This window comes from Panicum virgatum, chromosome 2K (assembly GCF_016808335.1).
Source record: "Panicum virgatum strain AP13 chromosome 2K, P.virgatum_v5, whole genome shotgun sequence".
Lineage (NCBI taxonomy): Eukaryota > Viridiplantae > Streptophyta > Magnoliopsida > Poales > Poaceae > Panicum > Panicum virgatum.
The window spans coordinates 60828407-60851869 of record NC_053137.1 but is presented as its reverse complement, the minus strand read 5'-3'; the positions used below and the strand labels follow the sequence as shown (position 1 = coordinate 60851869).

The following is a 23463-nucleotide window of genomic DNA, read 5'->3' as shown; positions in this document are numbered from 1 at the left end:
CTGGGCGCCGGCCGGCCGGCCGGCCTCGATGGCGTCGGCTCTTAGCTGCGATTGGTTTGCCACTTGGGTTGAGACGAAACCCGGCAGAGTCTCTGATGCGGCAGCTAGAAGAAAAGAAACAGGCACACGCGTGACCTTCTGCCGGTGGCGCGGCTAGTTGGAACTGCGAATGAAATCGCCTGCTGCGATTGTTGGTAGCCAATCTGGGAGATCAATTCGGATGCAGCCTGTTGATGTACGCGTGGGCATGCCCCATGCCAAGAACAGAACTGCACCGCGCGCGCGTGCTTGCTGAAGTCGAATGCTGGACCGAAGAACACTGAACGTGAAGAATCGGGGAACGAACGTACGAACACCGATGAGCTTCGTGACCGGCTGGCGACTCCTAATTCATTAACTGAGTAAAATTTCGTGTGGCTGCATGCAATTTCGTGTGATCAGCCACTATCACGCTCATTTTTTTCTAGAATTATTCCTTTGATTTTTCTGATTACTGGGCCATCGATTTTCTTCTTTTTTTTTGTTTACTCCTTCAAGAAGAAAAAGGGCCTAGTTCATGCGCGAAAAATAGGCCGGGCCTAGTTCACGGGCTAGTCGAAGATATAGGCCCAGGCAGCATGCATCGTCTTTCTTTCCTCGTGCATCTTTCTTTTCTCGCCTGTCCACCCGTGAAGTGAGGCGACCTTGATCGTCTCTATCCAAAAAGCGCAGACTCCAACTTGTTTTACTCCCTCCGTCTCAAAAAGAAAAATGTAAATCTCGTTTCTTGAAAAGTCAATCACTTTTAATTTTGACTAAATTTATACAAAAAATTACAAACATTTGTGTCTTTGAATTGATGTAGTATAGAAATTTATTACATAATTAATCTAAACATATTTATATTGTAATATATATATTAGTATTATTTTGTATAAATTCGGTTAAAATTGGATTTGTTTGACTCCTCGAGAAATGAGATTTACACTAAGGATGTACATGGAGCTATCCATATCCAAAGCCAGGAAGGAACAGCTGTTGCGCACCCGTAAGGCCGTAACACGCCGTGCGTACGTGGAAGCAGTCATTTTCATTTCAGTAACTTGTCATCGTCACTGACTCATTAAGCTATTGCAGGCATACGGCCGACGGCCGGCGGCTGAGCTGAGCTTCTATTTTACTTTACTGACAGTCCGGGACACCCGGAACTGTGGAAGGCGATGGATGATGTTTACTAGATTCACAGGACCAGACCGTGACGGCAAGCTTTTTTCTATCAATCACCAACCTCTCCAAGTGCTGATAATGCATATGTTCGTTTTGCAAAATTCAGACCGAAACTGAAGCCGCATCATTGTAGAATCTGAAATGGAATGTTGATTTGAGCATGGAGATGGAACGAATGCCGAATCCTACACGATTTATATCACAAACACAAGTTACTCACAAGAAGAAGACGAACAGGGGAGACAACAAGAAACAGAAGTGGCCACGAAGGAGCTGCGAGATTAGCAGCACAAGTGATCGAGAATGGTTGCCAATCTAGGTGCTGCGGCAAAATCTTGGCTTGCAATTACGTCTCCTGGCTTCCGCGGCGTGGCGTGGGGGCGGCGGCGGCGTCCGCCGGCTCCCACGCCGACGCGGTGAGCAGGGAGAGGTCCTTCCAGCCGAGCTTGAGGCACGCGTCCTCCTCCACCAGCGTGTACCCCTTCCACGAGTACATGCCGAGGAGCAGCCTGGCCTGCGTGGCGGGGCTCCCGGCCAGGGACACCGGCCGGAACCCGGCGCGCCGCAGCTCGTCGCCCCACCGCTCCACGCGCACCTCCCCGGTCCGCTTGGGTCCGCCCACGGCCACGATGTTCCGTATCTCCGCGCCCAGCAGCTGCCGCTCCACGGCGTGGCGCTCGGCGGACTCCTCCGCCGCCGCGCCGGCGCCGGCGCCGTCGCCCAGCGCGTCGAACAGCGCCGAGTAGTAGTGCAGCGCCTCCACGAACCGGCCGAGGAAGTCGCCGCTGTGGCCCAGGTCCTGCTCCACGATGGTGATGAGCTTCGGGCGCAGGCTCCTGAGCAGCCGCACCGTGCCCAGGTCCGACCCCGTCACGTCGTAGAGGCAGTGGTGCATCCAGTGCACGACGGTGGCCTCGTGGTGGCGGTGGTGGTGGTGGTGGTGGCGCGGGCCGAGCAGCGCCGCGGCGTCCGCGACGTGCCCGATCTTCCCCTCGATGGGGTGGAACTCGAAGGGCAGGCCGAGCGAGGCCGCGAAGTCGGCGAGGCGGCGGCCCGTGGCCTCGAGGACGTCGAGCGAGGCGCCGAGCCCGGTGATCCGGAGCGAGCGCGGCTTGCGCGGGCGGGAGGCGAGGATGTGGAAGAGGCCCGGCCACTGCAGGCCCTGCATGATGTCGAGGTCGACCACGTGGAGGCGGTCCTCGCCGTGGAGCGCCTGCAGGATGGCCTGGTTGGCGGTGAAGTGCGAGAACTTGACGAGCGGCGACAGCGCGTTGTACGCCTGGAACGCGCCCGCGACGCGACGGCTCTGCGCGGCCGCCAGCGGGCGGAGCGCGAGCGGCGAGTAGGCGCCCAGGTAGGAGCTGAGCACGCGCGCGCACAGCGCGTCGCCGAAGTAGGCCGCCACGCGCTCCGGGGAGGACCCGAACGGCGACGCCAGCTCGGCGATCTCGGGAAGCAGCTCCCGCGCCTCCGTCAGCTGGTCCATGGCCACCGCCTCCGCGCACCGGAGCAGGAGGCTTAGCAGCCGAAGACCCCGCGTCTCCGGGCCCTCCTCGTCCGCCGCCGCCGCGGCGGCGGAGCCGAGCCCAAGCAGCTGCTGCCGCTTCCCCGGCGCCGGGCGGCCCTCCCCGTCATCCTCATCGTCGGGGGACGCCGGCGCCCGCTTGGCCTTCATCGCTGCCGCTGCTGGCGAGTCGGTGGCGGGCGCGCGGGACAACACGCCCTGGAGCATCGCGCCGTCGGCCAATAATTCGTTCCGGGGCAAGGCCGCCGAGTGACTCACTCTGCCAGTTGTCACCCGTGGCGAGGCAAGCGAGAGCCGAGAGGGGACGGCTCACTGATCGCATTGGTGACTGGGGAGTGGGGAGCGCCGAGCGCGAGCGTGGAAGGAAGGGGGCGCCAGGGCGGCCGTCTGCTTGTCTGGTTGCAGGCAGTTGCTGGCGCGGCCAGGCAGGGGGAATCAAAGGTCTCGGGCCGCGACAAGGCGACCGGTCGTCTCCATTTCCATCCGGGGACGGGAGAGGAGTGGGGTTTTCTAAAGAAAATCACGGGGGCCGGGCCGCCGGGGTGTGCGTGCGTGTGCGGCCGGCGGTGCCGACGGGGGTTGGTTTGCTCGGGTCCGGCCGGGATTGATTGGTAAAGCCTGTGATCATTCGACGGGGGGCGACCGGCGGGCGAGACGGGGCGCCGGACAAAAGCTCCCCTCGGATACCAGTGCCTCTCGGTGGGACGTTTGACGTTTCTGGTTAGGCACAGGCTGTGCCGGCGCCGCGCATCGACGGGACGCGCCACAGTGCACGGCGCGGGTGTGCCGCTGCCCATCTCGTGCAAGCAGCAAGAGTTGCTGGCTGCAAGGAGGATTTTGTTGTTTTTTTTTACTTGCCCGAGCTCAGACTGACTGCCTGAGCCCTGAGCCGGTCATCCCCGTGCTGTGGCTGACACCAAATCATGTTGCCTGGTGGACGTCTCAGCGCGGTAAGGGTAGTGTCACGTGTCAGGTGATGTAGATGCAACACCCGGTATATGGTTTCTTTTGATGGGTACAAGAATTTTTTTTTCAGCAAATGCTGCTACGGCCGTGAGATCGACGGCGTCGTTGTGTTATGTAGTAGCATGGAGGTACTTGCACGGCGGGCAAAAACAAAAACTAACAGGATAATGCCAGCAGAGATGAACCACATGTTTTGGGGATAAGTATTGGAGCTACATTTGAGTGTGGACTGTGATTTGACCACAGCTCAAATAAGGTAACGTCAGAGGCTAATCGATAGCAAGAAAGTGACCACATACACCGGAGAAATTTGTCGTTTGCCACATCTGCATGCTGTTCTCTGAAAAAGAGATGTCACCATACTTGGATTTGGACTTGGGCCCAACCCGAACCAGCTGCTGGTACAAGGACAACTCGTTCGTCATGGGCCGATCCATCGTTAACTGGGCCTTATTAGAAATGTTCGTGGGCCGATCCCATCGTTTTATCGGGCCTCTGACAAACTTTACTGGAGATCGCTGTCGAATTCTCAAGAGTCCAGAGGAAAAGAGATCACGCCGGGACCGAACAGCGCCGCCGATTTTCCCACCGAACTCCATGACCGGCGGCAGCTGCGGGGGACGACGAGACCGCGAGTCCGACCCAGACGCCTCGACGGCGCTGCCCGTCCCGGGGCCTTGCGCCTCGACGCAGCGGGCGCTCGCCGAGTGCCGCCGCCGCGCCGCCCGCGGGCCGCTGCAGCCAGAGGCGCTGTGCCGGCACCTCAGCCGGGCGCTGGCGGAGTGCGTCGTGACCGCGTGCTGCCCCGACGAGATCGAGGCCGTCCGCACCCTCTGCGGCAGTGCCGGCACCGAGCTCAGGCGCACGCAGTGCCAGCGCGCGCGGATCGACCTCTCCATCTGCCTCGAGGCACATCAGGAGCCCTGATCTATTTGGGCAATCTCATCCGGTAAAGGCGTACAGCGATTCCCCTTGATGATCAAACACGTTTTTTCTATATGTAGTTCACTTGTAGAATGTAATATTGTCATGGAACATTGGAGCCCCAACCAATTATGTATACAAAACTGTATAAAGATTACTCTGAATGCAACATTAGAGATGCAGCTGGATTGGACTCTAAAAAGATGCATGTATTTTGGCATCTGCATGGCTTTCATGGTATGATCTTGAGTATCCAGTTGTATTCTTGGAAAGAGGCCATGAATTGCAATTTGCTTGCATGGATTCAGAACAGTGTAAAGCAACTTCAAGCAAAGTTTGCACAATGCTGTAGTCCGTATTAATTAGTATACGCAATATCATGTTTATTCAGATGTTTGCACATGAATTGTTTGGGATTCATTGTGTGGTTTTCGATATTCTTCAATGACAAGAAAATGAGGCCGTGATTAAAACTGTTGAGAGATGGAGAAGGGGTGTTAATTTTGTTACTTAAGACTGCTGAAAGGGCAGTTCTGTGACAGAGGAAAAGGGGATGTTGCATACTTGCATTTGCATTAGCTGTTCATGTACTAGCATGATAGCATTATTCTTACCTGTAATTTGGAGTCGTATGTTCTATATAAGCATTAGCTATGTTCAGTGTCCCTGACATGGTGGCAGGTTGGTTGCGGCTTGTAGCACAGGCTTCATTTTTAGTGTCATAACAGGGCTCAACATCACTGTGAACTGTTGATTAGCTGTGAAGAAGTCTGAAGCAAGTACATCAGCTGTTCAGTAAACACAAACAACAAACACGGTAGTAGCGTGATGAATGGATGAGTTTCCTATTGCTATACTATACTCCCTCCGTTCCAAAATATAGGTCGTTTTGACATTTCTAGATTCATATATTTTACTATGAATCTAGACATATATTATATCTAGATGCATAGCAAACACTACGAATCTAAAAAACTCAAAACGACCTACATTTTGAAACGGAGGGAGTATAAGGTAATCGAACTAATGCAATTCACATTAGACTTGTTTAGGCTGTGTATGATTCATTTTGCAGAATTCAAATTCTATACAAGCCTATATTTTTTAATCTGCTGATTAAAGACTATGAGTCTATCACCACATGTATCATATATGTCAACATGTCTTGGTATGATGTGATTGTCTAATTGACATGTGGATATTTAACCAATCATACTTCCTTTTTGTATTGTCACGTGTTGTTGGATGATGGCGATGTATAAGATCCTTGTTTATGCCAATTCATAGTTTTTGCTTGATTCTCAATCCTGTTGCGCCTTTGTGTACTAGCATTATGATGCCTACTCTATTTTGCTCGAGGCCGTGATCATGATCAATAGTCTGATTTCACATGTTAGTTTGCACTTTGTTCATGAACTGTGGCAGACCTGTCATTCAAATTCAATTTCTTTGTTTTTTTTTGGTTTGGTACAATCCCTCTGTGAGAGCTTCTATTGAAGTCAGGACGTACAATGGTGTCTTTGTTTTGATGACTTATGAAGATGTTCATTGTGCAAATCTGGATCTGGAGGTTTAATTCGTTTTGGACCTCGGCCAATTATGGGCCCAGGACTTGATGAAGCCGGGCCATTTAGGCCGAAACGTGGTAGACGTATGGCCCAACTCACACAGTTCACACCTGCAGATCCTAAAGACCACGTGGCGTCCACTTGAGCCAACCTTTACCCATCGGCACTCGGCAGCGTCGTCTTCCTCGTCCGCTGCGACGCCGACGGCGAAGGACGCCGGGCCCGCGCCACGCGCGATGTACGGGCTTCCTTCGGCCGCGCGGCCCCCGCTGCCGTCTCACTCCGCCTGCTCGGCTTCTTCCTCCGTTCCTCGGGCGAGGGCAGCGTCGGCGTACTGCTGCGCCAGTCTGAAGCAGGCGCGCCATTCCGCCGTCGCTGCAGCCGTGGCAGAGCGCGCGGCCGCGCCACTTTTGGCTGCGGCGCTCCTCCTTGCAGGTTCGCCCCTGGACTACCTGCTGGTACCTCTCCAGGTTTGTTCAGTCCTTGCTTGTTGATTGCTGTGCGATGCGCAGACCTTCAAGTTGTTATTGTCGCCCGTGTCAGCTGCATTGCGTCGTTTACATGGGAAATCGTTGCTGCTACTGATGGCTTATTGTAATTTGGACACCCTAATACGCTGTTCTGGCATTTGAGGTTTGATTGTTAACGTAATTTCTATGGAATTAGCTGAAGAACGCAAGTACTGACTCTGCAGGCATACCAGCAAAACTGTCCCGTACTGAAACTTGCTCTCCTAATCAAGGAGCAGAAAGAAAACTGAATCTAGGATAATGCATAGTATTATATAGGATGTTCGTAGTAGTTGGAATTCAGGCTGACGGCGCGTTTTTCCTTCAATTTTCCCCAATTCGACAGCATTTGCCCAACCAGTTTCAGAAGGCGCGGCGTTGTTCCGGAAGGCTTGCATCGGATGCCACGACATGGGGGGAAACATCCTACAGCCAGTGAGTTGCTGCGCCGAAATCCTTGTGTGGAGGACAGATCCATTATATGTTTTGATCATCGTTTGTTCTTAACACGCTGGTTGATCATGCCAGGGAGCCACTCTTTTCCTGAAGGATCTCGAGAGGTAACTGTCATATGCAAACTGAAGAATGTGCGTGTTCTCACTGCTCACTCTACTGACGCAACGGAGGCAAACCTGCAGGAATGGAGTCGCCACAGAGGAGGAACTGTATAGCATCACATACTACGGGAAGGGGAGGATGCCGGTGAGTTCAACCTCCTGAAGTGACCATCTTTGTGTTCTTCAGTTACTAAAGTGTAGCTACTTGTTTTGGAGAAAAAGAAAAAAAATGTACTGTAATAGTTGCATGTTTGTTTTCTGTTAGGGCTTTGGAGAGAAATGCACCCCAAGAGGACAGTGCACCTTCGGCCCCCGGCTATCTGAGGATGACATCAAGCTCCTAGCTTCGTTTGTCAAGTCGCAAGCCGAAAACGGGTGGCCAAAGATCGAAGGTGATGGAGATTGAATGATTGATGTTTGTATTGATCAGATGACTAGGGTGACGGGAAGACAGTGTTGATTTGTCTAGGACTTCTGAACTTGTAGCCTTTACTTGTCAGATTCTCTGAACTTCCGAACCTGTGACCTTCAGGCTCCTCTGTTTTCTGAAACTTCTGAAATCTAGCTCGAGCGTTAGAACCAGTTTGTTGCCCAACGATGGCGAGCAAGTGACCCCTGACCGAACCAAGTTCAGTGTTCAGTTGGGGCTCAAGGTTGGCTAGTCACGAACTCACAGAGTCACAGGTCACAAGTCGCAGGTCAGCTTCCTGACGGAGCGTCGGGGAGGGTTGGTGAAGTTGGTTGGTGACGCCGCGCGAACAGCTACCAGGCAAAGCGTCGGCGTGGTTTAAACACGAAGAAATCCTCCGACGCGCGGCTGCTGGTGCGGGGGACGGAGGGAAAGCGGCGTCGCACCTCGCAGCGCACCGCACCGGCCTCCCCTCGTGCCGTCATGCTGCCGCGCACGCACTCCCACCCGGCGCGGCGGCGCTCCGGGCTGGGCCCGCAGCTCTGCGCCGCCGTCGCCGCGCTCCTCCTGCTCCTCTCCCTCGCCGTCCTCCACTCGCGCCTCTCCTCGTCATCGTCCTCCAACTTCCCAACCTCCCGCTCCCACTCCGCCGCCGACGCCAACTCCTCCGCCGCCCTCCTCGCCGACGAAGACGTCGACGAGGACGTGGCCGCCGCGCTCGACCCACTGCTCACCGTCACCACCACGACCACCGCCACCGACGGCGGCGGGGGCGCCGGCACCAACCCCGACGACGACCGCATCGACGAGCTCGACGTGCTGGACGAGGACGCCGCGGGCGCCGACGCGGCCGACGACGCCACCGCCTCCGCGGCGGCCTCCACGTCCCTCGTCTGGGACCACGTCGCTGGCGCCGCCCGCCTGCCGTTCCGCCTCCCCGCCGCCGGCGAATACCTATCCTCTGGACTCCCCCGCCTCGACTCCCCGCGCCGGATCGCAGCCGCTGCCTTTGGATCGGACGACGAGCTGGTGGATCTGGAACTGCGGGTGGAGATCTCGTCCATCGCCGGCATCGAGGACGCCCTACTCCTGAAGCCCGCCTCCGCCAAGGGCGCCGAGACGCGGCTCCGGGCCGGGTGGGCGCGGTGGCTCGAGGGTAAGGCCGACTACCTCCGGCGCGATCGCATGCTCCGCTCCAACCTGGAGTCACTCAATCCGCGCAATCACCCGCTGCTCCAGGACCCCGATAGCCCCGGCCTCACCTCTCTCACCCGTGGCGACCGCATGGTGCAGCGGATGCTGCTAGCTGAGCTCGACAAACCTGCGTCCAAGAATTTTGAGCAGCGTAGGCTCCTATCTTACGAAAACGAGCAGGGCATGGGAGCAGCTGTGAAGGTGAAGCAACAGAAGGGAAGGAGTTGGGGATATTTCCCGGGGATTGATCCCCATTTGGGGTTCTCAGAGTTCATGGAGAGATTCTTCGAGCTTGGGAAGTGCTCCATGAGGGTGTTCATGGTGTGGAACAGCCCGCAGTGGGCTTATGGTGTCCGACACCAGCGTGGATTGGAGAGCCTGCTCACTCAGCACCCAGATGCCTGCGTAGTCATGCTATCAGAGACGCTGGAGCTAGAATCCTTCCAGGAATTTGTGAAGGAAGGGTATGTTCTGTTGGTACACAACTCTAGCCTCCATAGCTCTAGAATACAATTAATTGAAGTAGTTAATTTTAGTAGCTAACAGCCTAACTCTAGAATATAGACCATGAACAAAAGAAATTGCATAATTCCAACCGAAAACATGAAATATCTTTGTTAGCAATTCTGGATTGGTATTGTATTATATAAGATCTACATAGTATTTAAGGATCAAAATCAGTTTAGTTATTCTACGATATTGAATGCACATGTTGCACATTTGCACTATGAGAAAAAACATGATTGTTATCAACTCTAGATTTATATCAGATTTACATGTTGTTCATGTATCCCGTTCAGTTTATATGCTGTAATTATATTGCAGCACAATGAGAAAAATATAGGATACTGTTTGTTAATTATCAATTGTTCTCAATTCTCGTGGACAAGTGAAGTCACATCTTATAGTTGGGCTTGTGACACACATCTTTTCCTGATGACATGATCTAGTTTAAGTAATCATTTCTCAAATCATGCAAATGATGCCCTAGATACTTGATTAACCTTTTCTGTTGGCCACCCAACTTTTAAAATCTCCATCTGGTTTACACTTTTTTTTTCTGATTGGTTCATTTTAATATCCAATCTAATGGATGCGGATCATAAAGTGTATCTTGTGTATAGTTCTATATGGACATTGATTGTCATGTGTGAGCTAATGTAATGTAAATAATAACTTCTGTCATTAGAGGTACCTTAAGTTACTGTCACTATCCTACATTGTGATTGTATGCCACCATCCCAAGCTCCTGTCTACCTCCTAATCGCCGTCTTGCCTGCTGAGCAGCTTGGAGGCACTAGCATAGTAGCATCTAGTATTTTTCAGGAAAAGAAAATGGTTCACTGCTAGCTTAATGGCAAGTTATTGGCAGTCATTTGTAGGAACATTTACGGATCTGTCTTGTTACTATCTACTTACTGCAGGGGCCAAACTGTGTATTTCATTTGAACCTCACTTAATTATATAATTAAACTAACTATACTGCTTAGAATTACATCTGAACTCTTAAAACATTACATGTTAGACATTGTGACTCGTATGTACTTTGCATGACCCACTAATGCTATGAGCCTTGCATGTAACCACTTTAAGTTATAATTGTTTTAGCCACACCTAGTCTACATATGGGTTGCTATTCATAGAGTTTATTTCTCGTGCAGATATAAAGTTTCTGTTGCAGTGCCGAATCTTGACGAGCTTTTGGAAAGCACTTCAACTCATGAGTTTGCATCAGTGTGGTATGAATGGAGGCAGACAAAATATTACCCGTTGCATTACAGTGAGCTAATACGCCTTGCTGCTCTTTACAAGTAAGAAAATACAATCCTAAAGTACATAAGTTCTGGAAGTTGTTGAGAGACGTGCTCTGTTTGCTTTACGTTCTATCAGAAAAAAAAAATCCTGAGAGATAATGATACGTATTTATATTTGAGCAGAAAAATTCTTTGTGGTAATTCTTGGCACAAGAGTTACCTTAAGAAATAGATTGCAAATAATTTTATCAATCTACTCCTTATCAGCTCAGGCAGTGCAATTTGATGCATGACTAAAAACATGAAAAAGGGGAATTACCAGCTGAAAATACAGTTTCACTTTTTACAAGTAACTGTGAATAATCAGGCATCTCACCACTTGTAATTTTGGAACATCAGAATGATACTTAAATTAGGTCTTTTCACAAGCAGTGGAGAATCTAACAGACTGATGGTTTGAGGAACCAGATTGTGAATGCACTATTTGATCATAACCCTGAAACTTACCAACTTATTTGCCCGCCTCCCACCTTGTCCCTCACAAGCACAAGGCTAAAAATTGCTGACTAGTGTGACCCAGCAAAAATGATGATGACATGGTCCCGTGTTGACACAACCAATCCTAGAATTAGGAGGCTTCTCAAACCAAGCACCCTGTAAATGGATGCGATTGCACCCTCTAACTGATATTCTCAGTTCTTGACCCGATTAGTTTAGTTGAGAGCTTGGGATATCATCTACAGAGAATGTCCTTATTTTCAGAGCTGAACAATAGCAACTAGGGTGAGATTAAAACCATACATTTTGTTATCAACCTTCCCAATAGAGAAAATAATTTATTGGCAAATAGTGTTTGAAACTTTCTTTCACAAATTAGCTTCAAGCCTTCAACAGTTCAACCTTACTTTTAGTTACCAAACCAATAATATGATAAGTATTTTTCATGGGAAAAAGTCTAAATTACTCCCCTCAACTATAGCCAAAGTCTGGATAACCCCCTAAACTATTGTTTGGTTCATTTTACCCCCTAAACTATACCATTTGGTTCAAATTACCCCCTAATATAATTTGTCTTTTTTTATTTCTCCATGCATAGGTGGAGTTTTGAGTTGAAATTTTACAGCATAATAGTACGCACCATAACACATGTTAGAAAAAATAGATCATATTTTTTATTATTATTTTGATAGGTTAGAATATTTAATGATAAATTAATCATTGGAGTACAAAATTATATGAAAACTAATGGGAAAAATTTATAAAAATTTTTCTAAATATGCATTATGATGTCCACTACTACACTGCAAAATTTGAAATTAAAATTCGACTTGTGTATGGAGAAACAAAAAAGATAAATTGAATTAGGGGATAAAATAAACTAAATGGTATAGTTTAGGGGTAAATTGAACCAAGTTATAGTTTAGGGGGTTATCCAGACTTTGGCTAAAGTTGAGAAGAGTAATTTAGACTTTTTCCTTTTTCATGGATGTCGATGAGTGTGACACTGATATCAGGCAGAATTTGGAAGTTGGAACATAAATGTAATCTTGAGTACATTATTAGTTCCCTCTTCTTTGTGACAAATATGGTTAATTTATTTCTCTGTGCTTTGTATGCAGATATGGTGGAATATACCTTGACTCTGATATTATCGTACTTAAACCTTTAACATCGCTCCGAAATACTATTGGTGCCACAAATCATGTACCTGGAAGTTCCAGTTATAGTGGTGCTGTGCTAGCATTTGAAAAACAGAGGTAAAAATGTTATATGATTTTATTTTATTTTATAATAATTCATTTAACTTAAATTAGTTATACCATCATGTAATAGGTAACAAACATGAAGTCGGCATCTATCCATGTTTTATTGATTCACAAAAAAGGGGGTCAATACCCATCTTTTCGTTGTAGTGCACCAAAGTACTAAATATTATTTGTAACTAGGTGTCAGATGTGAGCACTTACATGACTACTGCTAGTGCGCATTTAGTGTTTCTCACTTTGCTTGTGCTGGTTGCAGCCCGTTATTGGAGGAATGTCTTAAAGAGTTTTATTCAACATATGATGATACCCACTTGCAGTGGAATGGCGCTGGACTTATGACAAGAGTAATAAGCAATCTATCTAGCAAAGCAGATGAAAATATGTGGCATCTTTACACAAAATTGGAGCCCTCTGCTACATTTTACCCTATAAGTTCTACTGATATTATGAGGTATGATCTCTATTTATCCATTTGTGCTGACTATCGATGTTTGATCAATTTTACTATCCAAAAGCTATATTTACAATTGTCAGCTATCAATCTCGACCTGAAAGATAATATCAAACTATGATATTTTGTATCTAGTATTCTAGCACTTTTGCCTTATATTCTGTCTTTTATCTCAATTGTTCATGATCCTGAATTGCATAGCTGATTCGTTATGTCAACCACCTAAAAGCCCTCCGGTGCTCCTCAAATTTACTTGTTATACGTTCCACTTTAAACTAATTGCCAGATCTTCATGTGTTTGGCTGGAAGCTGAGTGCTAGCTACAAATTGGACATAGACATGCATACTCATTATGATGTTGTTGTACTGCAGATATTTCTTACAGCCAGATAACATGGTTGAGAAAGCACACCATGATGCAATCTTTTCTAGGATTGTGAATGACTCTACCACTTTCCACTTTTGGAACGGCATTACATCTACGCTGGTGCCTGAATCCAACAGTCTTGTTGAGAGAATCCTTAACCGTTACTGTCTCCATTGCCTTGATGTTTTGTAGTCGCAGCAGTCTGAATTTCCAGCTCAGATCTTCACTTTGGTTTTGAACCCATACACAGAAGAAATCTTTCAATAGGTAGGTACTCAGAATGGCCATGGTATATTGCTCAATTTTTACTGGAAACATTATGGTGGGAAAAATACCAGCAGCATTGTGTATATATATTCTTTTCACCAAGGCTTGTGCTGGACCTACAAGCAAGCGCAAGCATGTGGACTTGACTAGTTATTCTACCAGTTATCGATAGCAAACCTGTCTACTGGCAATACAGAATGCAACAACTAGAGGTATTTGGAACTGAGAGTTTTGATTAGTTCGGTGCCCATCTATTTTTGTACATGATATTTTGAAAATAACATGATTCGTGTAAGAAATGTTATTACAAAGGCTTTATGTACCAAATTCATTGGGTTTATCAATTTCTGGCAAAGCATTCATTTCTTGAATGACTTAGGAACGACTTGGGAACAAATGTAAACTGAGCATATGGAAGTGATCATGGTACCAGTCTTGATATACTGAAGGCTGAAGTGTTTGCTATGCTGCAAATTCGGCCAGTAATGCAAAATGAGAATTGACTGTAATTGCACAATGCGTCTGTTGTGCTTAGCCAAAGGCCGGCAGCTATATTGAGCAATGTTTTCGGTCTGTTATGTTATTTGTTGCATGGTGGACACATCTTTTCTCATTTCAAAAGTACCTACCACCTCCTCGAGGGTTGGGAGGAGTAGAAACAACACTTGTACTTCGACAACACATGGTTGTGTGGAGTGGAGGCTTCTGGTAGGAGAGAAGTTTTATTACTCGTAGACAATTACATCAAGCTGTACTGAAGATTAAGTCATGTGCTGTATTTTTCTGTTCATAAATCATGATCTATGTTGTCATGTCATTCTTTTGTTTCCTTCAGATTTCATAGGCCGTGCGTATGCTAGATATGCAGAGTTCATTGGTAGGTTATTTCTGGATTATTCTTACGAGAACTGAACTGTACGTTTCATCTAACGTTACTGATCTCGAAATAGAGACCCCTTGGCTTTGGCTCAGGCTGTAGTAGTAGGCACCTGCCGTCTCTTGTAGCTGACCATCACCTTCCCTTTGGGCCCCGGCATGACCACGTTCCAGTCCGTCTGGGGAAACGGTGACACGAGCTCCAGCTCGAAGTTCCTCAGCAGGTGGCTCCATATCACCTTGATCTGCATGTACGCGAACGCCTCGCCGACGCAGAGGTGCCGCCCGGCGCCGAACGACATGTACGCTAACGCGCCGCCGGCCCTGTCCTCCGCCCTCCGGGGGCCGAACCGGTCGGGGTCGTACTTGTCGGGCTCCTCGTAGACGTGCGGCAGCCGGTTGTGGATCACCAGCGGGCTCGCCACCGCGTGGCCCTCGGGCACCTCGTACTCGCGGCCGTCCCCCGTGCGCACGGCGAAGCTCCGGCGCGCGTGGCGGAGGAGCATCAGCGCCGGCGGGTGGAGGCGCAGGGTCTCCTTGACGCAGCGGTGCAGGGTATCCATCTCCAGCAGGGCGTCGTAGTCGACGCGGCCCCCGTGGCGCGCCGCGACGCGCGCCTGCTCATCGACGGCGGCGCGCAGGTGCTTGGCGTGGGTGAGGAGGCGCGCCCCGGCCCAGGTGGCCTCGCTGGAGCTGTTGTGCTGCCCGGCGAAGAGCGCCGAGACGAGCATCCCGACGACCTCCGTCTCCGTCGTGCCGCGGCCGTCCTTGTACCGCGAGTCGATAAGGCACTGAAGCATGTCGTGGTCATGGCAGTCGTCGTCGTCGGCCCGGCCGCCGTCGCTGCGGTTCTTGCGGGACCTGACGATCTCGGCGAATATCTCGCCTAGCCTGGCGCGCGCCGCGTCGCGGCGGCGGTGCGCGGGGATGGGCAGGTGAGGGAGGAGGATGGTGACGAGGCGCATGCCGTCGTTGAGCTCGCGGAGCAGCGTCCCGACTTCGCCGAACATCTTCTCCCGGACGGCGGCTCCCAGCAGGCACCGGCTGGTGATGAGCGTCACGACGTGCTCCAGCTCCTGCTTCAGGTTAACCGTGCCGGACTGTCCCCATCTAGCAAAGTGGCTCTGCAACATTGAAAATTTATAAAGTTCAAACCTTTTTTTTCTCTCGTGAAATTCATGCATGCATTCTAGATAGATGTATACTCCTAGCCTCCTAGGTCGACTCTTTCTTACCTCGACTTCACGGACCATGAGCTGGGCATAGGTCCTGAGCTTCACCGGCTTCATGGCGTCGCCGAAGAACCTGAACTGCTCGCGCCGAGTGGCGTAGTCGACGTCGAAGGCGACGCCGGGGCCGAAGGTGGGGATGGTGAACTGGGAGACCTCGTCCTGGCTGATCTCCGAGTCGAGCCCCTGGTAGAAATGGCTCGACACGTCCGGCCCGACCAAGAAGGTCAGCTTCAGGTGGAACAAGCGCACGGTGAAGACGCTTCCCAGACTCGTGTAGCGGTCGCGGATCAGTGCCAAGGGGCCCTTGATGAGCAGAGCTGGCAGGTCGCCTAGGAGAGGGACCCCCGGACCCGGAGACAGGGGGAGGAGGCGGGCGTCGTTTCACTGTCCGACCAGCGGCAGATCGCTGTGGTCGTCTTCTAGTTTCGATCGCTACTGCAACCATGAAGATGAGAGCAAGCGCCAGCCATGCCCATGTGGTTGTCGGTAAATCCATGGCGGGATGCATGGCTGGCCGCCGCGCCCTGCCGATCCGGGAGAGGGAGAAGAGAGACGAGAGCGAGGGTCAATATGTAGCTAGGAGATCGAGATGAAGACGATCGGGAGACGTCCTCGCGTGTTACGAACTTCCCAGCTCTGATCGAGGCATCGAGCTAGTACTTGACAATGGATGCGGGGAGACAGATCAGAAGCGAGGGTATTTATAGGAGAAACTAACCAATAAAACCGGAGCGAGAGGTCGCCGCGAAATCATTATATTCATTCGCTTTTAATTTCATGATGCTGCCTGCACAGCCGGAAGCAAATCATAGAAGCAGCCATGCCTCCCGACCCCCACCCACCCCACCCCCCGTCGCCATCCGCCACCCACCTCCGCCCCCCCCCACCCCCCTCGCCATCCACCGCCGGCGAGCCACTCCCCCACCCCCTGCCCAAGATCCTCCGCCGCCAGCAGCCAACCCAACTGCCCTAGCCACAGATCCACCCTTCCCAGCTTTTGCCAGACCGGCTTGCCTGGGAAGCCTTCTTCACATACTCGCCACCGCCCCCGCCTAGCCATGGACATCCCGTCGCCGATGAGACGGACTGGATGCCCCCCACGCCGGAGTATGAAGCTGCCACGATGGATCCAAGCAACACCATGGTGGATCCGGCCCCCACCTACGCGGAGGTGGTCAGACACGGTGGATCTACGGCAAGGGCCGTGTTTGGTAAACGGTCACGTCAAGTTTACACAAAAAGACGAACGTCCGCATGGAGTACTAAATGTAGTCTATTTGCAAAATCTTTTTAGGGATGTGTGTAACTTTCCGAAACGAATCTAATGACGGTAATTAGGGGTTGATTTGCTATAGTAATGCTACAGTAAACACTCTCTAATCATGTGGTCAAATGCCTCATTAGATCCGTCTCGCGATTTACACGGGGGGTTGTGAAGGTGGGTTTGTCATTAGACTTTATTTAATACTTTAAATTAGTGGTCAAAGGTGCTACAGTAATTTCATGGAATTTAACCAAACACGGCCAAGATTTGCTCCTCCGTCTGGGTCGCCTGCTCCGGATTACCTGCCGGTCTCCCGCCGCACATCCCATCGTCCGGTGACCTCCACTGCGCGGCGGCAACCCCCACGCCGAGCATTTACTACGCCGCGGCATCCTCCGTCTGAGTTGCGCAATTACTCCGGCCAGGCCACAAGGACGATGCAAGACTGGATCCCACGATGGTCAACTCCGGCGCCGCTGGATCCGGGGTGGACACCTGCTCGCGGACGCCGAAAGCGGCCTCTGCGCAACACGGCCATCTTCCAACACTGAGGTGACGGCGGACATGACCGCCATTCAAGCCGCTCGGAAGGAACCCGCCACCATTAAAGAAGCTCAACTACTTCTCTCCACGCATTCAAGCTTGCCACGAACGGTCGCTGCTTCAGATGCCTTGGAAGGGGGCACCTTGCAGCCGTCTGCCGTGACCCATTCCGCTGCTTCTGCTGCCACCAGTTCGGACATCGTGAGCGGGAGTGCCGCTTGGGCAGACACCGTAGCCACCCCCCCACCCCCGCCACCGCCGCCACCTCCCCCGCCGCCGCCGCCACCACCGCCGCCTCCTCCTCCTCCTCTGCGCCCTGGGTTCGTGCCCATGGCAATCGGCAACCCACACACAAGGCCTGACGAGGACACGGTCTTCGTGCCAAACTCCTTCGGGCTGGAGCGTGACGCCCGCGACTGGGAGGCCTGCACCCTTGTTCCCTGGGCCTTGCATCTGCCCCGCGGAGCAGGGGCGCAGGACATCGAGGAGCTGCTGCTGGACACCCTCAAGCTGGAGCGGGGTGCTGTCACCGTCACCGTTCATCAGCCGGAGCCGTACCTCATCCGGTTCGAACGTCAGGAGCACTATGAGAAGGCGCGAAACTGTGGGCGCTTTCAGCGCCGCGGCATCGACATCTGCTTGAGGCGCTGGAGGAGCCTCACGCACGCGCTGGGATGCGCATCTTCTACCGTGTGCGGTTCTACCTCGGCGGAATCCCCGGCCACGCTTGGACGCCGGAGATTGTCGAGCGCGTCATCGGCCGTCGCTGTGCGCTGCAATGCATCAACACGGACTTGGTGCAGCCGCTTGATACCAGGCACATCGACCTGTGGGCCTGGACGGAGAATCCGAGCGCCATCCCCAAGAAGGTATGGCTGATTTTTACCCATAGCCCTTCAGATCAGTCTGCTGCCGTGGCAATCTTCCAGCAGCTACCGGATTAGTGGCAACATGGGGTTCGTTACGAGGTCTTCATCCATGTTGGCGCCGTGGAGGACTACACGGCGGCAGCGCAGGACCTTCAAGGAGCGATCTCCAACCCGACCGCCTTCAGGCCGGTCCGGCGTGGGTACGCCTGGCGCTATGGGCTGGCCGACGGCTCGCCTGCGGAGGCGCGCTCCAGGTTTCCAGCGCGGCTACCCCTGCCGCCCCACGATCCAGCTGCCGGGGGGGTCCGACCAGCTGGCACGACGCGACGACGAGCGGCACCGCGACGGCACGGCACCTGCACGGGACCGCACTGGGCGTCCACGGGACCGTGATGAGATCCGCAGGTCCGAGCGGCGCCGAAACGACGGCCGCACATGCAAGGATGATGGCTTCGTCTGGCCGGGGCGTCGCGGCGGCGGCGGCGACGACGACTATGACCACCCGGGCAGGGGCGGCCAGTCGCGCCGCTGGTCCTGGGACTCCGACCGCGACACTTCAGCGGCCACAAGGCGGGAGCGCACGAGGTCGCCGCACCGCCGCGACACCGAGTTTAAGGGAGACCGGCGTCCGGGTCGGCGCTGCTCATCACGCCTGCTGACACACAGCTGCCTGCGCACTCTGCAAATGCCATATCCTGCCAAGCTGGATTTGGGGGCGTTCTCGGCGGCTCAGCTCCGTGAAACCTTCGCAAGGCAGGCGCAGGCTCTGAAGACCAACGCGATAGTGTCTGTCGGCGACGCGTCTACCTTCTGGTTCCAGGATGCCGCCGACTACATCAACAAAGCTTCTCTCCTCGCTGACAAAATTGGCTTGGTGACTGCGGAATCGGCAAGTGGGAATGGAGCCTGGTCCGCTCCAAAGGATTTTGAGCCTTTAATCCCTATTTCGCGTGTCTTCTCTAGGATTGCATCTGCTATGGCGCCTTCGATCGCGGAGGTGGAGCGCGCCCTGCAAAACTTGCAGGTTTCTGCGACGGCGACAATGGTGGGGGAGGCGCTGCAACTCTCGCCTGACGGCGCTCAAAACTCCATCAGCAACACTGGGCCGTGCCAGGACTGCCTTGCGCCCAACCAGTCGCTTCCCCATGGCCCGCCAACGATGGCTGTTGGGCTGGGGTTGCTGGAGGATGATGCGCGGGCCATTGATGGCAAGCTCCAGGAGCCTTCACTGGGCCCGATGGCGGCCCAGGAGTCGCCAGCACACGAGGACCCGGTGGCTGCCGGCGGCCAAACGAGTTTGCTTCATGAGGAGCAACTGGAGGCGGCCATCGACGATCTCTTCACGACGCCTGCACCTTCTCTGGTGCCGCAGCAGCAGAAGCGGCGTCCCCAACAGTGACGAACCTTCGACACGACTGCAGTCAGAAGGAGTGCCAAGCTAGCCAAGCGCCCGGTGCTGCCGGCAGTCGAAAGGGCGCAGCGCAACCTTTGCCGCAAGCTGGGGATCTCCGATGACGAAATGAAGCCCATTGAGGAGATTCTCCAAGACTTCATCAGCACCTTTTCAGGTCCCCTTCCTGATCACATAATGGCAGCAATGACTGCTCTCTTCAAATTGGAGGACGACGACGACGACTTGGTGCATGACGCGCTATTGCAGCACGCAGGAGAGGATGCTGCAGACCTACACCATGAGCTGGCGGTTGCTGATGCTTGATGTGGCGCATTGCCCGCACAGGAGCGCAGTACACTCCATGTATCCTAGGCCTGTTGTCTTCTACCAGATGCCGAAACTCCTTACCCACCCTGCTGGCTTCGACCTTCGGGCGTACTGTATGCGACTTAGACTCTGCCCGGCTAGCTTCGACCTTCCGGCATTCTGTGTGACGCGACTTCGACTTTGCCCTGCTGGCTTCGACCTTCGGGCGTATTGTAAGCGACTGTGATTATGCCCTGCTGGCCTCGATCTTCGGGCTTTTCTAGGCACACCAAGACGCTTTCATTATCGTCACACAGCCGTTGCGACACGTCCAAGACTCCCAGCGTCTAAAATTTTGTTTTGCCAAGACAAGCGGCAAACTTCTCTACACAATGACTAATGACTTAAACACGATCTGCTGGAACGTCCGCGGCCTTAACTCAACTGCTCGCTGCTTGGCAGTACACGAGACTTTAAAATCAACAACGTGCCACATTGCCTGCCTACAAGAAACTAAACTGCAGAATGTCGATAGTGCCTTCGCACGCTTTCTAGGAGGATATCGTCTTAACAACTTCGCCTACAAACCTGCACAGGGGACAAGGGGTGGCATTATTTTACTCTGGGATGAAAACTCAACACTTCTAAGTGACGTGCAGATTGGGAGCTTCTCAATAAGCGCGACGGTAACAATAAGAGACTCTGGTACGACCTTCCGGCTGACGTCGGTGTACGGCCCTTCACAGAGAAGGCTGAAAATGGCTTTCCTGCAACATATTCGCGCCATCAAGCCGTCACCGGGCATATACTGGCTTCTTCTGGGCGATTTTAATTTGATCTACAGAGCCAGGGACAAGAACAATAGAAATTTGAATCTAAGACTTATGCGACAATTCCGAGCGGCGCTTGATTTTTCCGAGTTAAAAGAGATTCATCTGCAAAACCGCAAATTCACTTGGAGCAATGAGAGACGCCGGCCGACGTTGATACGACTTGTCCGCTTCTTCATTAATGAGGGCTGGGATTTGGCCTTCCCGGACCATACTCTGCACGCACTCTCGTCTTCGCATAGTGATCACTGTCCATTACTTTTGGCGCAACAATCTGGACCGCGGCGTCCAACTCCATTCAAGTTCGAGAACTTCTGGACAAGGCTTCCACGGTTTGAACAAACAGTGCAGGCAGCTTGGAACGCACCCACCTCCCACACGGAACCTGTAACACCCCGGGTGTTTACACAGTATTTTAATTAGGTGCCTGCACAGTAATGGTGTAGGTTTGCTATGCATCATGTGCTTGAATTACTTAAAAAGGATCTTTTTGTAATTATGAAAGGTTATATGTGTAATTATGATTTTATGCAAGGTCCTTTATATAGTTAATTGTGTTTATAGCTTTTATGGAGGGTGTTTGTGCAAAATTTCAGTGCATTTATTGCATGGCAACCAATTTTGCTTGTAAGTCTATGTTTGTAGTGAATTTACGTTGAAAAAGACAAATTTCCTAGATTTCAAAATCCCTTCAATGATTTTAATTTTAGCTCTTGAATCTTTGGTCAAATAAATTTTTGCACAACATCAAAGTTGTAGATCTTGAAAAGTTGAACAACTTTCATGTTGGGCACTTTTTCATTTGAGCTTTAGTTCAAAAGTTATTGTTTGTTTACAGAAAGGTCCCTGGAACTTTTGGAAATTGCAAAATCGCCCTTATGACCATCTCCCCCTCCCTGCTCTGCTTCTCGCCGCCGGCCACCGACAGCGCCGCCCGCCGACGCCTTCCCGGCTTTCCCGGCCATTATTTCGCCGTGTGCTGGCTCCCACGCGTCGCCGGCGAGCTTCTCCCCCTCCTGTTGCCTCGCGCTGGAGCCTCCACCCCTCGCCACGCACCCCCGCCGCGCCCAGAACCTCCCCGACGGCCGCCACCGCGACGCCGCCGTGGAGCGTCCCCTGCAGAGCCCGCCGCTCTATTCTAGCGAGCGCCCGAGCACTACAAGAGCCCCAGAACTCGATTTCGTGCTTCCTTTCGCTCTCTCATCGCTCCCACGCCGCAGAACGCCGCCGCCGCCCCGCTTGAACCCCGGCGAGCTCCACCCCACCGCGGAGCCGCCAACCCAGACCCGCTCCACCCCTACATCCCCCACCATTAGCCGCGCCTCACCCTCGCGCAACTCCCAGACCGTTTCCCCTCGCCCAATCCTCACCGGAGCACCCTCGCCGTCGCTCGCCTCCGCCGCCAACCCGCCCTGCTCCGCCGAGCCGCCGCTTCCGAGCCTCTCCCCGCGACCCTAGGCCACCCAGAGGTGCGCCTTGCACCCGTGAAGCTCACGCACCCCTCCCCTCTCGCCGCCGGTGAGCCCCTCGCCGGGAAATCGCCGGTCAACCGCCGCCCCCTCTCTCTGACCCGGCCCAAGGACCTCGGGGTGGAAGAAACAAAACTTCAGGGTGTTATTTGAATAGACCTAGACTCATGTGAATAGTGCACTAAGGACTGCCTTGTAATATTTTTCAGTGAACTTTGAAATTCTAGATCAATTCGTAGAAAATTCGTAAAATAGCAAATCTTGATGTTTTGGAATCCTCTTGAAGAGCTCTATGCAGTAGAACCAGAATATGTTAGGCCTTAGTTGCAAGTTTTTGCTGTAGATGTTGTTTTGTGTTACTAGGTGTATAACTACTTGTTCTTTAATCTTTTTCTTATCTGATGCTTGAAAGCTTGTATTGCTCTGAAATTTTGGTGGTAGTTTACTCTTGCTACACTAGCTTTACTATAAAAATTTCATGATCAGTTCTTTGTTGTAGCTATTTATTTGATTTAATCTTTGTTTAATAGACTTTATTCATGGTAGATAGTTTCTGTTCTTAATAAATCATGAAAATATTCCTGAGTGTTCTTCTGGAGTGTGTTAGCTTGTCCAGGAAGTTTGAGCCTTAGTTCATGGCTAGATCAGGGGCTAAAATATAAATCTTGCTAATCTGTTGTCTGTTTTATTTATTTTCTCAGAATTATTTCGGTGTAGATAAAATCATGAAAAATTCACAGTAGATATATCTTACCTGTGTAGATCTCCTGTTAATTTTTGAGCTTCTACTTTGCTATATTTTAGTCTGTATAATTCAAGCTTGTGCTAGGTGTTGCCTGCATAAATGATTTATTGTGATTAAATGGTTACATGTCTTCATATGATTTTTGTAGGGTAGATTACTTTGTTCATTTTCTGTTTAGTGTAATTTTGGTAGATTTTATTACTATTTGTACTTTGAGTTGTTGATTTATTTACAAACCATGACTTAATTGTATAGGAAATCACCACCACTCATTTTATGAAGTTAGTTAACTTCTTTTGTGCTGTTAATCATGATGCCTTGTGTAGTTAAATTTGTCATTTAACTACTCTATAAACGATTGCCCATGTTTGTTTATAATGTTGTTCTTGCATTACATATAGATACGACTACTTTGTCAGACGGGACGTACGAGTTGATTCCGGAGTCTGACGGAGGTGATCTCGAAGCTCAAG

At 51.5% G+C, this 23463-nt stretch overlaps 3 protein-coding genes and 1 pseudogene across 3 annotated transcripts; 2 read left to right on the top strand and 2 right to left on the bottom strand.

The window, feature by feature from the left end:
• Window positions 1-1333: 1333 nt before the first annotated feature.
• On the bottom strand, window positions 1334-3218 carry LOC120691938 (scarecrow-like protein 23). Its single transcript, XM_039975144.1, has one exon. The coding sequence runs from the start codon at window positions 2936-2938 to the stop codon at window positions 1553-1555; it is 1386 nt and encodes a 461-aa protein (XP_039831078.1). The 5' UTR covers window positions 2939-3218; the 3' UTR covers window positions 1334-1552.
• A 3097-nt stretch (window positions 3219-6315) lies between these two features.
• Window positions 6316-7837, top strand: LOC120691947 (cytochrome c6, chloroplastic-like). The gene is made up of 5 exons (XM_039975155.1): window positions 6316-6624; window positions 7045-7133; window positions 7227-7258; window positions 7337-7400; window positions 7521-7837. The coding sequence occupies exons 1-5, from the start codon at window positions 6426-6428 to the stop codon at window positions 7659-7661; spliced, it is 525 nt and encodes a 174-aa protein (XP_039831089.1). The 5' UTR covers window positions 6316-6425; the 3' UTR covers window positions 7662-7837.
• A 212-nt stretch (window positions 7838-8049) lies between these two features.
• On the top strand, window positions 8050-13845 carry LOC120691921 (uncharacterized protein At4g19900-like). The gene is made up of 5 exons (XM_039975126.1): window positions 8050-9322; window positions 10520-10669; window positions 12232-12369; window positions 12635-12829; window positions 13202-13845. Exons 1-5 carry the CDS (start codon window positions 8148-8150, stop codon window positions 13386-13388), a joined length of 1845 nt encoding a protein of 614 aa, XP_039831060.1. The 5' UTR covers window positions 8050-8147; the 3' UTR covers window positions 13389-13845.
• Window positions 13846-14154: 309 nt separating this feature from the next.
• Window positions 14155-16254, bottom strand: LOC120691930 (annotated as a pseudogene).
• Window positions 16255-23463: the final 7209 nt, after the last annotated feature.